The sequence below is a fragment of the Pituophis catenifer genome, unplaced genomic scaffold (assembly GCF_029215685.1).
Source record: "Pituophis catenifer annectens isolate HBS135680 unplaced genomic scaffold, rPitCat1.0.hap2 SCAF_3, whole genome shotgun sequence".
Classification (NCBI taxonomy): domain Eukaryota; kingdom Metazoa; phylum Chordata; class Lepidosauria; order Squamata; family Colubridae; genus Pituophis; species Pituophis catenifer.
The window spans coordinates 170,706,672-170,721,398 of record NW_027256883.1 but is presented as its reverse complement, the minus strand read 5'-3'; the positions used below and the strand labels follow the sequence as shown (position 1 = coordinate 170,721,398).

The window sequence follows — 14,727 nt, the reverse complement described above, 5'->3', positions numbered from 1 at the left end:
AGCTAGAGCAAGCTACGATATCTTATTAGGGAACTTCATTTGCTGAGTAAGGTGAAATGTAATGATTGCCTCTTGTGTCAAGTTATGGGTATAGAGAACATGAGGGAAATCATTCTCTGAGGTTGGAATTACTAGCTACAAGCTTATAAAAATACAAATAAATCCAATGTTCACAATCCTCTTGTTCACACAAATTAATATTCATGCAATACAACCCAAACAAAGGGAAATAGTAGTTTGCAGAGAGCACTAAGAGCTCAACAGTACAACCTGAACTACACATGTTCACAAGTAGCACCTTACCTAGGGCAACAGAAGTACACAAGTAGCAACTTACTAGGGCAACAGTTATTGTCAGTTTCTTAGAACTCTTCATCAGGCAAGATGGTCAAAATAACGAAATTTAAAGATGAGTCACTGAGTAGAGTGACTAGTGCATCCTCTCCTAATGCAAGCAACTGTAACTATGAATTCAATTTCCAGATGATCTGTGTTAAGTAAGTTGAAATTCTTTAGATTTTTCATTCTTGAATTTAATCAGTATTGTATTGAATTTATTCAGTATTCAATGTTAAAGATACTGCTATAAGAATTATGCTATATAACATGTGCATATAGCACTATGTAACATGGTCACTCATAATTGATAACTGACTGAAAATAATGCTTTTGAAAGGTCAGAAAATAAAAAAGCTAAATTTCCTCCATCACCAACTGTGTGTTAAGTACAATACCATTTTATCAGTACAATACTCAAAACTTCTGATGAAATAAACAGTAATCCCTGAAAATTTATAGAATAATTCAGTCCTTAAGGTGCACCAAGATTCCATTATATTTTCCTGGATTGTAACTTCAACTGCTTTTGCTCCACTCATTTTCTCTGGGTATAGGCATCAAAGTAAACCTTTCCAATTGGCAAATATATGATGAATATAACACAAGTTTGCTGTAAAGGCAATTGAATACAATTTAGAGTGAGAACAATCATTAAAGCACTTTTAGATGGAAAAATGTTTAAGCATACCCTAAATTTTGATTTGTGCAATGAGGATGGGGAGAAAATCTCTACCTCCTGTAGCATGGCCTGCATAATTCACCTGAAACAAGAAACATTTTCAATGTTTTCTTAAACATTGAACAGATATATGATTTTTGCTAAATGCTGTATATTTCTCTTTTTCTTGAAAAAAAGTGAAGTGCTAAATCTCCATTACCAAATACCTGTGTATACATACAGTATCTATGCCATACACTTAGTAGGTATATGTATACTCTTAACATTAGTTACTTGCCTTGCGAAGTTGGATTCTAAGGCCCGGTTTTCCCACTAATGACAAAACCAGAAGTGATATATAACTGAGCAATGTAAAAATGGTGTCTCCCGTTTTTTCTAAGCTTTACCAAAGCCATGACCATTTCATCTTACCTTGTCAGTGAGGCATTCAGACTCTTCTGTCAGAAGGTAAACGTTCCCACTTTCAGCCATAAGGATAGTAGTGTCTGTAGTAGATGAAGATCTTGGCCGGCCTTGATGTTGATGCAGGATTGCTGTCAGGCTGCTATCCTGGGGGGCCCTGCGCACAAGGTGCGGACTGCTTTTTTGTGGTTCTACAGAGCCACTCTTGGCTCGGCGACTGCCACTATGCAAACTGGTTCCTCTCTTGATGGAAGGACGGGAGCGAATCTGCTGTAACACCCTGTTGAAGGCAGTGGGTCGAGCTGGGAGATCATGGAGAGACACAGCATAAGAGACACGATGCATCTCAGGAGAACGTTCTTTTTCATCAGGGGAGTCATGATCAGACATGCCATGGTGTTGCTGGGATGACTCCTGGGAATTCTGATGCTCCCGTTCCCGGGATCGCCTACGACTATGGAAAAGATGTTTGAGTCCATGACCAAACATAGAACCTTCAGACAGCTGTTGTATCTTCTGTTCAAGGAAAGAAGACAAAATATTGGAAAGATAGTTATGGAAAGAGCTACATAAAATTTGTTGCAAAACACAGATGAAATATGAAAATATGAACCCCCCCCCAATGCCACCCCAAATCACAATTTTGCAATTGTCTATTGTCACTGACTGGTGTCATTCTTTTGAAGTCCAGATTTCATCCATATGAAGTGCACATCATAACCAAGAAGCCTGGACACTATGCTTCCTCATCACAGTAGTAAATTCCTGTGTTGCTCTATCTGCAATATATGATACAGTACATTGTTTCCCCTTTGAAAGGTAGCCAACATCAGTTGCTATGGAGTGCTATAGAAAAAACCATGGAGAAGGAATCCCGAGGCCAGTAGGAAAATGCCAAGTGCAGAAAAAATATGCATTAAATCTAGAGAGGTGCAAAAGCATTCCAAAAGACTAGCTCCTCATCTGATTTCCTCAGATATCAGAAGGAAGGAAAGAAGATGTGGACAGACTTGCAAGAATAAGTTATCTAAATAAAGTTTAGTCCTATTTTTCTGTATAGTCTGTTTCCTAGTATGGTTCATCTTGAAGGGGTGACATCAGCAATAGTCAGAGACTTGTGCTGAAGAAGTAGGAGTAGAGAATAAAGAGGCAGGCCTTGATGGAAACAGGAAAGATCCATTACCAAGGCAACAGTCAGATAAAGTGTCTTGAGCCTATAACAAGAAAGAGTTTTACAAAAATTCTAGAGAACTCTCCTCCCTCCATCATATTAGAGAAAAGGAAAAAAAGAGGGAAACCACATTTGGACTTTTTTTTTTTTTAATTTGATTTATATGCCGCCCTTCTCCGAAGACTCAGGGCGGCTTACAATGTGCTCAGCAATAGCCTTCATCCTTTTGTATATTTATACAAAGTCAGCTTATTGCCCCCACAACTGGGTCCTCAATTTACCAACTTTAGAAAGGATGGAAGGCTGAGTCAACCTTGAGCCTTGGCGAGATTCGAACCCTGCAGTAATTGCAGGCAGCTGGTCTTAATAACCAGCTTAATAACAGGGTGCCTTAAACCCCTGTACTACCAAGGCTCTTTTTGTAAGATTCTGTTACTATAACTATTCTAATAATTGTCATATTAGGTCCACACAGTTTCTTATAAGGCTGAGAGTAGCAAAACTCTGAAGAGGATGAAAGTGAATGCTTAGGGGTAAAGGGTAAAGGGTAAGAAGACATAAAAATCATATGATTAGAAGAGCTGCAATTAACTGAGTATCTTTTAGCATCATAGGGACATACTGTCATAATATAACTTACTACCTACTCACCATGCTATTTTGTTTTGGGATAAGCAAGGTTATGTAAAGCATAGAAAATGAGCCAAAGGAATTAGATGTAAGAAGAAAAGAAAATATAGCAAAATATACTTTATATACCATCACCATTCACTCTTCTTCTCCATTCCTATTCTTGTAAATCATCCTGTTTCCCCTAGATTTACATATTGATATTGTCATTTGTTCTTTCACATTGGTGTATTGTTCCTTCTAAAGATATGTTTCTTATGTGATAGCAAACTTACTATATCATGAAAGTCCTTCATCATTGCTATGTGTCATTTGAAACATGGCATCGTAAGGAATATCCATTGGATATTTTGAATATCAAAGCAGCTCACGGAATTCCCAATCTAAAGTCTAACTTGTGTGACAACAATATCATGAAAATATTTTGTTTTGCCTTGTAAAGCTTAACAATATTTCCAAATGAAATATTTCTTTTCGCCTTTCTTAGTATGATTTAATTAGAAAGCGGCCCCGAAAGCTTGATCAGTCTGTTACATATGCAGTGTTAACTCCACTTCTATTTCTTTACTGCTCTCCATTGGCACCGGCTATTGCCAAAGCCACAATCTGAAAAGCCTAAGGGAAAAGTTACTCTAAGGAAGAGCAACGTGCTCTGTAGGCTCTGTTGCTTTTGCCAAACCACAAGGCAAGCTAAGGTTACAGATATTGGAAGGTAAGCCTAATAGAGATACATCGTATAAATAAAAAGACCAAAAGGAGAGAAAAGTTCCTACAGTATTCATAAATGAAGGCCCATGAGATTATAGATATAAGCTGTTCCAAGTAAAGCTGCTGTTTGCCATTGACTGAGGGTGATTTTATTAATAGCAATGATGGTGGCATTATTATTTTATGATAAAAAATAAGCAATAAGCATTCAGGAAAAGATGCAAATTGTAGGACACAAATCATTGCTTATTTCTTCTATCAATGTTTTCTACAGAAAACTAGAGGTGGGCTGCTGGGGGTTTGCAGTGGTTCGGGAGAACCTCTAGCTAAGAGTCTGTGCAGTTCAGAGAACCCCCAAATCCCACTCCTGGCTGGCCCCGCTCTACCGCCCCACCCCTCTGAGGAGTCCCTACGTGGCCCGTTTTGGATGCAGGTAAGTGCAGGGCGCACACGGAGGCTCAGGGAGGGTGAAAAACGGGCCTACCAGAAGTTCAGGAAGGCCAGAAATGGGCCTGTTTCCGGCCTCCAGAAGACCTCCGGATCCTGGGGAGGCCGTTTTCGCCTTCCTGGAGGCTCGAGAAAAGCCTCCAGAGCCCGGGGAGGGCAAAAATGCCCCCCCCACCCCGCCGTAGTACAGGACCACGCCCACCATGGCCACGCCCACCATGGCCATGCCCACCCAGCAACTGGGCAGAAAACTCTTTGCTAAAATTTTTGAAGCCCACCCCTGTACAGAACCTTTACTCTGATGCAATAGGAAGCAAGAAAAGGCTAATGATGGGTCAAGTCAAGAGTCGTATACAAAAAAAGTGATCATGTTACTGCACAAGACATTAATCAACAGAGGATAATAGAATGCTATAAAATTCCATTAAAAGCCTAGCTATTGTTTTCTTATTAAAGTTTTGAAACCTTTCAGACCTCCCTGCCTCTTTCTAAAGTTCTTCTACTTTTTGAGTTCCTCAAGTTAATGAATGTGGAGAGATCCTGACATACAGTTGTCAACATATGGCCTGTGTGCATACATTTCTGGATTGGAACAGTAATCCACAAAACGTGAGATGACAAATAGATCAGACTGTTTCCAATTCTGTCTCACCCTATAAAGTGAAACATAAGTGGTATAAATAGCTCTTCTTGCATCAGACTAGTAATATGTGGTAACATGATAGGGTTGAGAATACTATAACAGAGAATCATCTTTAATCCACATATCCAATATGGATTAAAGATGATTCTCTGTTATAGTATTCTCAACCCTATCATGAATACAAATATTATTGAATAATAATTTCTTTTGTGAACCAGCCTTATGTCATTGCAAACACCCTGGTATTTCAATCACTAAACATCCTTTTTGCTAGTTAAATAAGTTAGTAGTAAAAGATTCACTGAGGACAGCCCTTTTTACATTAGTATTTATAGACAGGATATAGGTTTTAGAATTCCAGAATTTAATATTAACTGGCCTTTCACAAAATATCTGAGGCTAAGATGTATGAAAAACAGAATCCGGTGTTTTGAACAAGTTATAATTTGTCATCCATATCCTACGGATTGTTATCTTAGAAAATTATTTTTGAAAGAGGGGGAAATCTCTCTACTGAATTGTTGCTTTGGACATCACAATTTAAAGTTTATTCTATTTATAGTGTTTCTATGGAAACAGTGTACATAAGATAAAAAAGAACTACAAAACCTACAGATTTCTCCCATCACGATACAAGATGGATTTAGATTCTTCATCTGCCTTTAAAAAGACTCATGGGAACCAAAATGAACAGTTCCCACATTTTAAAAATAACTAAAGTAAAACATTAAAAAGAGAAAGTTGGTGACAGAGAAGGAAAAACAAGTTATTTTGACAGCAACATACAAAGACTAACTTAATCTCATTTTTTCCATTAAAAGGGAGTAGGGGTAGGAGTGAATTGGGGGTGACAGCTAAAAAGCAAACGAAATAAATGACAGCTGAAATTTTTGTTTTGTATATTATTCAGGAAGAAACATAACACAGAAAGAGAACAAGTGGTCACACCAAGTAACTCAGCCTCCAGCTTTGTGTTGGAACTACAACTCCCAGAACTTCCCACATTGCAGGACTCTGCTGGAGTATTGTAGTCCTAACACATCTGCAAGATACCAGCAAACAGCAGTGGTATCCAATTTCATGCAGTGTCAAGAGTTACTTACAAGGTTACATATAGTTGACAGAGAAGCAACTGTTTTTGAAAAATACATTGCTTCTGGATAATTCACATTCCCGCAGAATTTGACTACAGACACTACAGGTTCATTCACAATACGAATGCTTAGGTTTAGCGGTAATGTTTCTTGCTGAATTGGTACCAGAATATTAAGCAGAATATTACTTATTAAATGGTCAATTGGAAACCAAACCCACCTGATCTCTTTTTTTTTTGATAGAATGACCACATTAGTCAGCAATGGGAAATGTAGCAGATATAGTGTACCTTGATTTCAACAAAGCTTTCACTGCAATTCTAGTAGAGAAGATGGCAAAATGAGGCCTGGACTGAGCTACTATTAGAAAAATACAAAGATGGTTGTATTTGCCAAAGAATATATACATTAATACCCTATATCAAGCTGGAGGGAAGTATAGTTGAATTGCAATAGGGCTTCATGCTTTTCCAATGTATGCATAAATAAATACAGTGTTATGGGAACACAGAAATGCAATGCTGAAGCCAGAATGGAATAAATACTGCAGATGAAAGAATCCTAATCATATCCAAAATGAGGAAAAATAATAGGAGTTTTTTTTCTTTAACAATGTACGTATTTTTATCACCCTAATTTTTGGTGTTTTGTTCTTTTTTTTGGTCAATATTTTAAAAGCAATAAAAATAAACCAAACCCCGCCCCATTGCTAGGTACCTCACAGGAGCTATTGAAACAGACTTGATGACCACTTATTACAGATGAAGTAGTAATGAATTCCTGCACTGGATGTTGAATTCATTCAACAACCACAAGTGGGACCATGGGTTATTAAGTGAAATGATTGCTAAGTGAAACCATGACTATGCTTATGATCTTCCTTCAGCTTTCCTTTGCTTTATAGACCTGCAAACGTTATAAAAGTGAAGATTAGTTATAGACACTTTTTCATCACCGGTCACTAAACGAGGACTACCTGTTCTTGATCTCCAAGTCCCTTCCAAGCCTTACATTTTTCTGATTCTATGGTCCTCAAACCTTGAATTTTATGATAGCTCTGCCCCTGTGGAAATATTTCTCTTCTGAAAAATTAATGGTAAAAATCTTATTCAAGAACAGCTGCACTGACCTGCCAACCTTAGCCGAGTGACTCAACAACCGTCTTTCAAGCTGAAAGAAAAAAAAAACAAGCAAACCTGATTCATTTTCCTTAAAATACAAGGGAAAATGCAAAGGAACAATATATGCTGAGAATAGAGACAGACTCCTATTATTTTTCCTCATTTTGAATATGATTGGAACTCTTCCATCTGCAGTATTTATGCCATTCTGGCATCAGCATTGCATTTCTGTGTTCCCATAACACTGTCCTTCTTGAACAGCTAAAATAATCATTATTCCATTTCAGAAAACTGCTGGTCAAACTGCAGAATTCAATGTTATAATTTTTAAGTTTTGAGTTCCAAGAGTTTGGGGGGCAGGCTAGTGCTTCAGTAACAAGAACCATTGTCTTGTCCTATCTCATATAGTCTGAATTCAGATCTCTCTGGGTAGATTTCACAGGTAGCCCTATTGGTATATCTACTTTTTAATCCCTCTATTCAGTTTAATGACACCCTGCCAAGCTTGATTTCTCTGCTTATACACATCGTTCTCACTTTACCAAGCCTCCCCATCTCTGGAATCAAGCAAGCTGTTATTCCCTGACCCCTGCCACAAATATAGATGCTACATGGTCGCTTGTAATCACCACAGCTTTCACTAAAATTTATATCAGGAAAACTCACATGTTGAAGGCCAAGCAGCTTTCTCCCCATACTGACACTTCACACTTTTTTCAAAATGACTAAGCAAATATTAAAAAACACTTAAATGATAGTTTAGCACATTCCTTTTTATTGGCTACAGGAAGCATTAATTAACTCTTGATGTTATCTGCACTTTTCAGAATTTTCACAGAGCTTCAATTCACCAGGAGCAAAAACTTCAAACTGCTTTGGAAGGAAAAAATATACGTGAACCTGCCTTAAATATTTTGCATATACAGTTGATTCAAATAAATATAATAAATATGGTAGTAGTAGCTAAATATCACTCAAGAGTTTTGTTGAAAAGAACTTCCATGGAGTAATACTTTCTAGATATGCATTCATATTTGGATTTGGGTAGATTTTCTGTCAAAACACTATTTCAGTTCTAGAAGATGCTATAAAAGGTCACATTTCTCCCAGGAACTGAAGGAATTCTAAATATGTTTTAAAGCATTTCCATAACTGGTCCTGGCCATTTCAGGAATTGTATTTCTATGGGTGGGTGGTGGCTCTGCAGTACTCTTGGCACATCTCCTTGCATTCTTCACTCATCCCTCCCAGAAATAATCCCCAAAACAATGAAGCAGTAGAGCAGGATTTGGGGAGATGGCTGCCATATGTATGTATGTATAAGTTACATTTATCTTTAAACCATCGATTGGAATTGGAACTTTTTCTAGAATATACTCACCAAATAAACACTATTCTCATTCATTATTGAGTCTTTGAATGGCCCCGTCACTTTTCTTTAGTCTGTCATCCATTTAGGCATGCCATATGATAGAATAACCTTGCCCTGGAATCACTTACATTCCGAACATTGTACAATTTTTCCTAAAATGCATCTGTGTTTACTTTGTTATTGCTATACCCTGGAGCATATCATGAAACTATCACTCATTTATTAATTTATATCATCTAGATCAGGGGTGTCAAAGTGGATTTCTTCGAGGGCCAGATCAGCATTGTAGTTCTTTGTGGGCCGGCGGGGGGGAGAGCGGCGGGGGGGCGGCAGGACAGATGTCTCCTGCAGCACCCTGCCAGCCGTTTTTGGGCCCGTTTTTTGGGCTGTTTTTTGGGCTGTTTTCAGCCAGCAGAGTGCTGTAGGAGGCCATGGAGGGTGAAAACGAGGTGCAGGGGGTCCGCACGCAGCCTGTTTTAGCCAACAGAGGCACTACAGGCTGGTTCTTTTATATTCCCAGGCTGGCCCCGCAGGACAGATTTAAGCACCCCCAGGGCCGAATCTGGGCCACAGGCCTTGAGTTTGATACCCCTGATCTAGATGATACCAATTTAGGCTTTTTATTGAGAATTAAACCATTCCCATGTATGTATTCCCCACTCCACAAGTTCACATCACTTTACCTCATCCTTTTTCTTTCTCCTAGATTCACCAACAAACCATATACCTATTTTTACTTTTTTTCCCATTCTTTTATATGTGTTCTTTCCCATTTCATTCTCTTACTTTCCAAGTTGCAAACTTTAAACAATTATGGTCTTTAAAAAGATTTTTCTAGATAATGGATGGGCCAGTCTGGAGACATAAAAACAAAGACCTGCTTTGGATTTCAAAACAACCCAGGAATGCAACATTATTTAATGTACCAATTTAAAGTATTTACACTTGGCTTCCCTTATTCAATCTCAAATGGTATAACAAAGAAGCTGTTGCAGTGCCACTTCCCACTTTTGTATCCAACCCTGTCCATCGTGCTCACTGAGGTAATCTGAGGAGAATCCCATTGTGGGACTGAATCTTCTCTGCACCACTTCTTTCTCAGTGGAAGAACTCAGTATTTTGTTCACCTTTTAAAGACTTGAAATGCATGTCTTCATACATACTTTCATTCATTTTTAATATCCTTATTTTTAACATCACTTTAAGATTTTATCTTTAAGTTGCAAATCACTGAGGTATTTCAGAAGTCAGTAGTATATATAATCTAATCTAAGAAATAAAGTACAAAAGGCAAGGTGATTTAATTCTCTTATATTGAGCTCTAGCAACTGTGAATAACTATATTATGGAAGGTCTTGTCCCCAAACATCTTGTTATCATAATGGTGCCTCAGAGGTTAAATGAATAGTGCAGCCCCCTACCAAATGTATAAAAAGGCATACAAGAAACTTGATGCAAGAACAAATTCCAGTAGCTGAAAGGTGGTGTTAACAAGGCAATTACTAATCATGATATTCCAGAAACTAAGATGGTCCTGATCCAAACTGTTTTCCAAACAAATATAATTGAAGAGGCTGAAACACAATAGATTCTTTCTCCCTGCATGTTAGAGATGTTAAAAATAGCAATAGCTTTGACACCGTACACTGATTTTTTAAAAAGGCAGCATTATGCCAATTTTCTTTAGCTATCCCATGCAGCAGAATGTTAATGGCTCTTGATGAAGAATTTTAATTTCAAGCAAAGAAAAATCCAAATTGTCAGAATGGATACAGATACATGTGATTTGTTGGCTTTAAAACAAGGAAGTATGCTTAAATATAGATATATAATGATGTATTTAAATTTAAAATTTGATGGAAGGATTTCTTTTTTTGTCAGGCTTCAGTTGATAGGAAACAAGTTCATCTTCTTCAAAGGGTAAAGGTGGAAAACAAGTCATTTATGCTACTGCATGTATAAAAACTTGGGAACTATTTTCAAATAACATATCTTGCATATTATTTTAAGGAAAATAGCAGGTACCAGGATGCAGATGGTAGAAATATTCCTCTTCTGCAGACTCCTATTTTGAAATCCTACCATTCAGGTATGGAAGAAATGAGTCAGCTTCTGCAAAATCTTTTATTGCATAGATAAGTTGTAGAAGCTGTCTGATCTCTTTTATCCATTGCAAGCTCTTTCGCATATAGTATAATCTACTTGATCTGCATTGTTCGTTTTTGGTACCTGAGAACTAGATAGTTGCTTCTTTCATTCCTTTCATTCCCAAATTAAACTGGGTTTCTTGGCACTCACGAAAATACCTACTGGAAATAAAATAAAATAAAATGTATATACTTTAAAAATGTATACAGTTTGATGGACATATAGATAACCCCAAACAATGAAAATTGTTCGCTACAACTTCTTGCAAAATTCTCCTAATTAAATAGAATTTTTAGAGGATTTTTTTCCCCACTGTTATCTCTCTATTGAATACTTTGGCAACCAGTTTCAACAGTGCACTTCTTCACTCATCCCATCTTAGCATAAATGAGAAAAGTAAACAATTTCATCTATTCAAAAGTTATTAGACGCTTGTAATTAAATGGTGGCGTACCAACTCCCGCAATTCCTGGAGGAAACTGATTATCTAGACCCATACCAATCAGGCTTCAGGCGCGGACACAGCACGGAAATGGCATTGGTCGCCCTGGTGAATGATCTTTGGCGGGCCCGGGATTTTATTTATTTTATTTTATTTTATTTTTGGATTTATATACCGCCCTACTCCCGAAGGACTCAGGGCAGTGAACAGCCAAAAAGATAAACACACAAACTACAAAATTTAAAAGACAATATAAAAATCCATTAAATAATTTGGCCCAAAACAAATTAAAACATCCCTAATGTTTTAAAAAGAATTTAAAATTTATAATTAAAAGGGAAGTTAGGTCAGGCCAGCCTGTTGAAATAAAAAGGTCTTGAGGGCACGGTGGAAGGTCCGTAAATCCGGGATCCTCCGTATCTCCGGGGGGAGCTCATTCCAGATGGCAGGTGCCCCCACAGAGAAGGCTCTCCCCCTGGGGGCCGCCAGTTGACACTGTTTGGCCGACGGCACCCTGAGGAGCCCCTCTCTATGTGAGCATACTGGCCGGTGAGAGGCTACTGGTGGCAGAAGGCGGTCCCGTAAGTACCCAGGTCCTAAGCCACGAAGCGCTCTAAAGGTGGTAACCAAAACCTTGAAGCGCACGCGGAAGACCACCGGGAGCCAGTGCAGCTTGCGCAGGAGAGGTGTTACATGGGAATGCCATGTCGCTCCCATAACCACCCGCGCGGCCGCACTCTGAACCAGTTGGAGCCTCCGGGTGCTCCTCAAGGGGAGCCCCATGTAGAGAGCATTACAGTAGTCCAGGTGAGAGGTAATGAGGGCATGAGTGACCGTGTGTAAGGAGTCCCGATCCAGAAAGGGACGCAACTGGCGGATCAAGCGGACCTGAAAGAAAGTCCTCCTGGCCACAGCCGTCAAATGCTCTTCTAAAGACAGTCGTGAATCCAGGAGGACACCCAAGTTGTGAGCCCTCTCCATGGGGGCCAACAACTTGCACCGGGGCATCACTTCAAGGGCATCATTGGGGTGGTCCGGGTGGAGATGTACAGCTGAGTTCATCAGCGTACTGATGGTACTTCACCCCGAAACCATGGATGATCTCACCCAGTGGCTTCACATAAATGTTGAACAGAAGGGGCAAAAGGACCGACACCTGTGGCACCCCACATATAAGGCGCCTCGGGGTCGACCGCTGCCCCCCTGCCACCGCAGCATGGTGCCCCCCACCCCCAACTCTTCCAACCGGTGCAGCATGATACCATGGTTGATGGTATCAAAAGCCGCTGAGAGATCTAATAGGACCAGGACAGAGGAACAACCCCTGTCCCGAGCCCTCCAGAGATCATCAACCAAAGCGACCAATGCCGTTTCTGTGCTGTACCCAGGCCTGACGCCCGACTGGAATGGATCCAGATAAACCGTTTCATCCAGGTACTGGGGAAGCTGTCGCGCCACCACACTCTCAACAACTTTCGCCACAAAGTGAAGGTTGGAGACTGGACGATAGTTTGCTAATGCTGCCGGGTCCACGGAAGGCTTCTTGAGGAGAGGCCTCACCACCGCCTCTTTCAATGCAGCGGGAAAGTCACCCTCACTCAATGAAGCATTTATAATCCCCTGGAGCCAGTCTCGTGTCACCTCCCAAGAAACCAGCACCAACCAGGAGGAACACGGGTCCAATAAATATGTGGCTGCGCTCAATCTATCCAGAATCCTGTCCACATCTTCGGGAGTCACAGGATCAAACTCTTCCCAGATAACATTCTCAAAACCTGCCTCCATCATCCCTCCTGAATCTACCCAGTCAGAGTCCAAGTCTTCCCGAATCTGAGCAATTTTGTCATACAGATACTGCACAAAGTCCTCGGCCCTACCCTCCAAGGGGTCCTCCCGCGCTCCCTGGTGGAGCAGGGAGCGGGTCACCCTAATCAGGGAAGCCGGGCAATTATCTGATGATGCAATAAGAGTGGCAAAATAGTTAAATTTTGCCGCTTCTATTGCCACTAGGTAAGTCTTAATATGAGACCTTACCAGTGTTCGGTCGGATTCAGAAAGGCTGGCCTTCCAACTGCTCTCCAGGCGTCGTTTCCGGCACTTCATCTCCCTCAGCTCCTTGGTGAACCAAGGAGCAAGGTGAAACCGGCGCCGGGTCAGAGGCGCTCCCACAACACAATATGGCCCCCTTCTCCCGCCATATCTACCCCTCCCAGCCACAGTACTTATGGAAAGTCCATCATCGGAACAAGCTCTAACTCCCTCCTTGACCCTGAGTCCCACACCCCCCATGCCGCGCCCCTCAGCCGGACCAGGCCCCCTCCTCGGTGGGTTATCCCCCACACCCACAACCCTAGTTCTAATCCAACTCTCCCCCCCTGGAACCCCTTAAAAATTTCGCTAAAAATTTACATTAAAAAACCCTCACCCCCTCTTCGTCGCATGCCAATGGGGGTTATTCCTCCATCCTGGTGCTACTTGACCTCTCAGCAGCTTTTGATACCAGTGACCATGGTATCTTACTGTGATGACTCGGGGGGTTAGGGGTGGGGGGCACTGTTTTACAGTGGTTCTCCTCCTACCTCTCAGGCCATACACAGTTTGTCTGGGCAGGGGGTCAGAGATCCTCCCCAAGGCCCCTCACTTGTGGGGTGCCGCAGGGGTCGGTTCTCCCCCCCCCGCTCTTTAACATCTACATGAAGCCACGGGGTGAGATCATTCGTAGTTTCGGGGTGAGGTATCATCAGTATGCTGATGATACCCAACTTTACATCTCCATCCTGGATCAACCCAGGGATGCCCTTTCCGTGATGTCTAGGTGCCTAGAGGCGGTGCGGGTCTGGATGGGTAGGAACCGGCTCAGACTCAACCCCTCCAAGACAGAGTGGCTGTGGATGCCGGCATCTCATGATCTAGTATCCCCATCGCTTCTGATGGGAGGGGACTGCCTGGCTCCTCGGAAAGGGTTCGTAATCTTGGCGTTCTCCTTGATTCATGGTTGTCCTTGGTGGACCATCTGACGGCCATGACAAGGGGGGCTTTTGCACAGGTTCACCTGGTGCGCTAGTTGCGCCCTTTCCTAGACAGGGATGCCCTCTGTATGGTCACTCATGCTCTCATTATTTCTTGGCTGGATTACTGCAATGCCCTCTACATGGGGCTGCCCTTGGGGTGCACCCGGAGGCTCCAACTAGTCCAGAATGCGGCCGCGTGGGTAGTTACAGGTGCTTCCCGTTACTCCCATATAATACCATTGTTGCGTGAGCTGCACTGGTTGCCGGTGGTCCTCTGAATCAGCTTCAAGGTGCTGGTGCTCACCTATAAAGCCCTTCATGGCATGGGCCCGGGGTACTTGCAGGGCTACCTCCTACCGGCCTCCCACCGCCCAGTGCGCTCACATAGGACTGCCCTCCTCCGGGTCCCATCGGCCAGACAGTGTCGGCTGGCGGCCCCCAGGATGAGGGCATTTTCTGTGGTTGCACCAACCCTCTGGAATGGTTTACCCACTGGGCTCCGGACGGCCCCCGACCTCCG

At 41.5% G+C, this 14,727-nt stretch overlaps 1 protein-coding gene across 1 annotated transcript in view; it reads right to left on the bottom strand.

Annotated features, from left to right (window-relative positions):
• TMCC2 (transmembrane and coiled-coil domain family 2) overlaps positions 1-1,936 on the bottom strand; it is a 61,577-nt gene extending 59,641 nt beyond the window's left edge. The window contains exon 1 of the mRNA XM_070939779.1: positions 1,430-1,936. Within this exon, the coding sequence (XP_070795880.1) occupies positions 1,430-1,909 (480 nt within the window). The 5' untranslated portion in view covers positions 1,910-1,936. The remainder of the gene's footprint in view (positions 1-1,429) is intronic.
• Between the last annotated feature and the right edge of the window lie 12,791 nt (positions 1,937-14,727).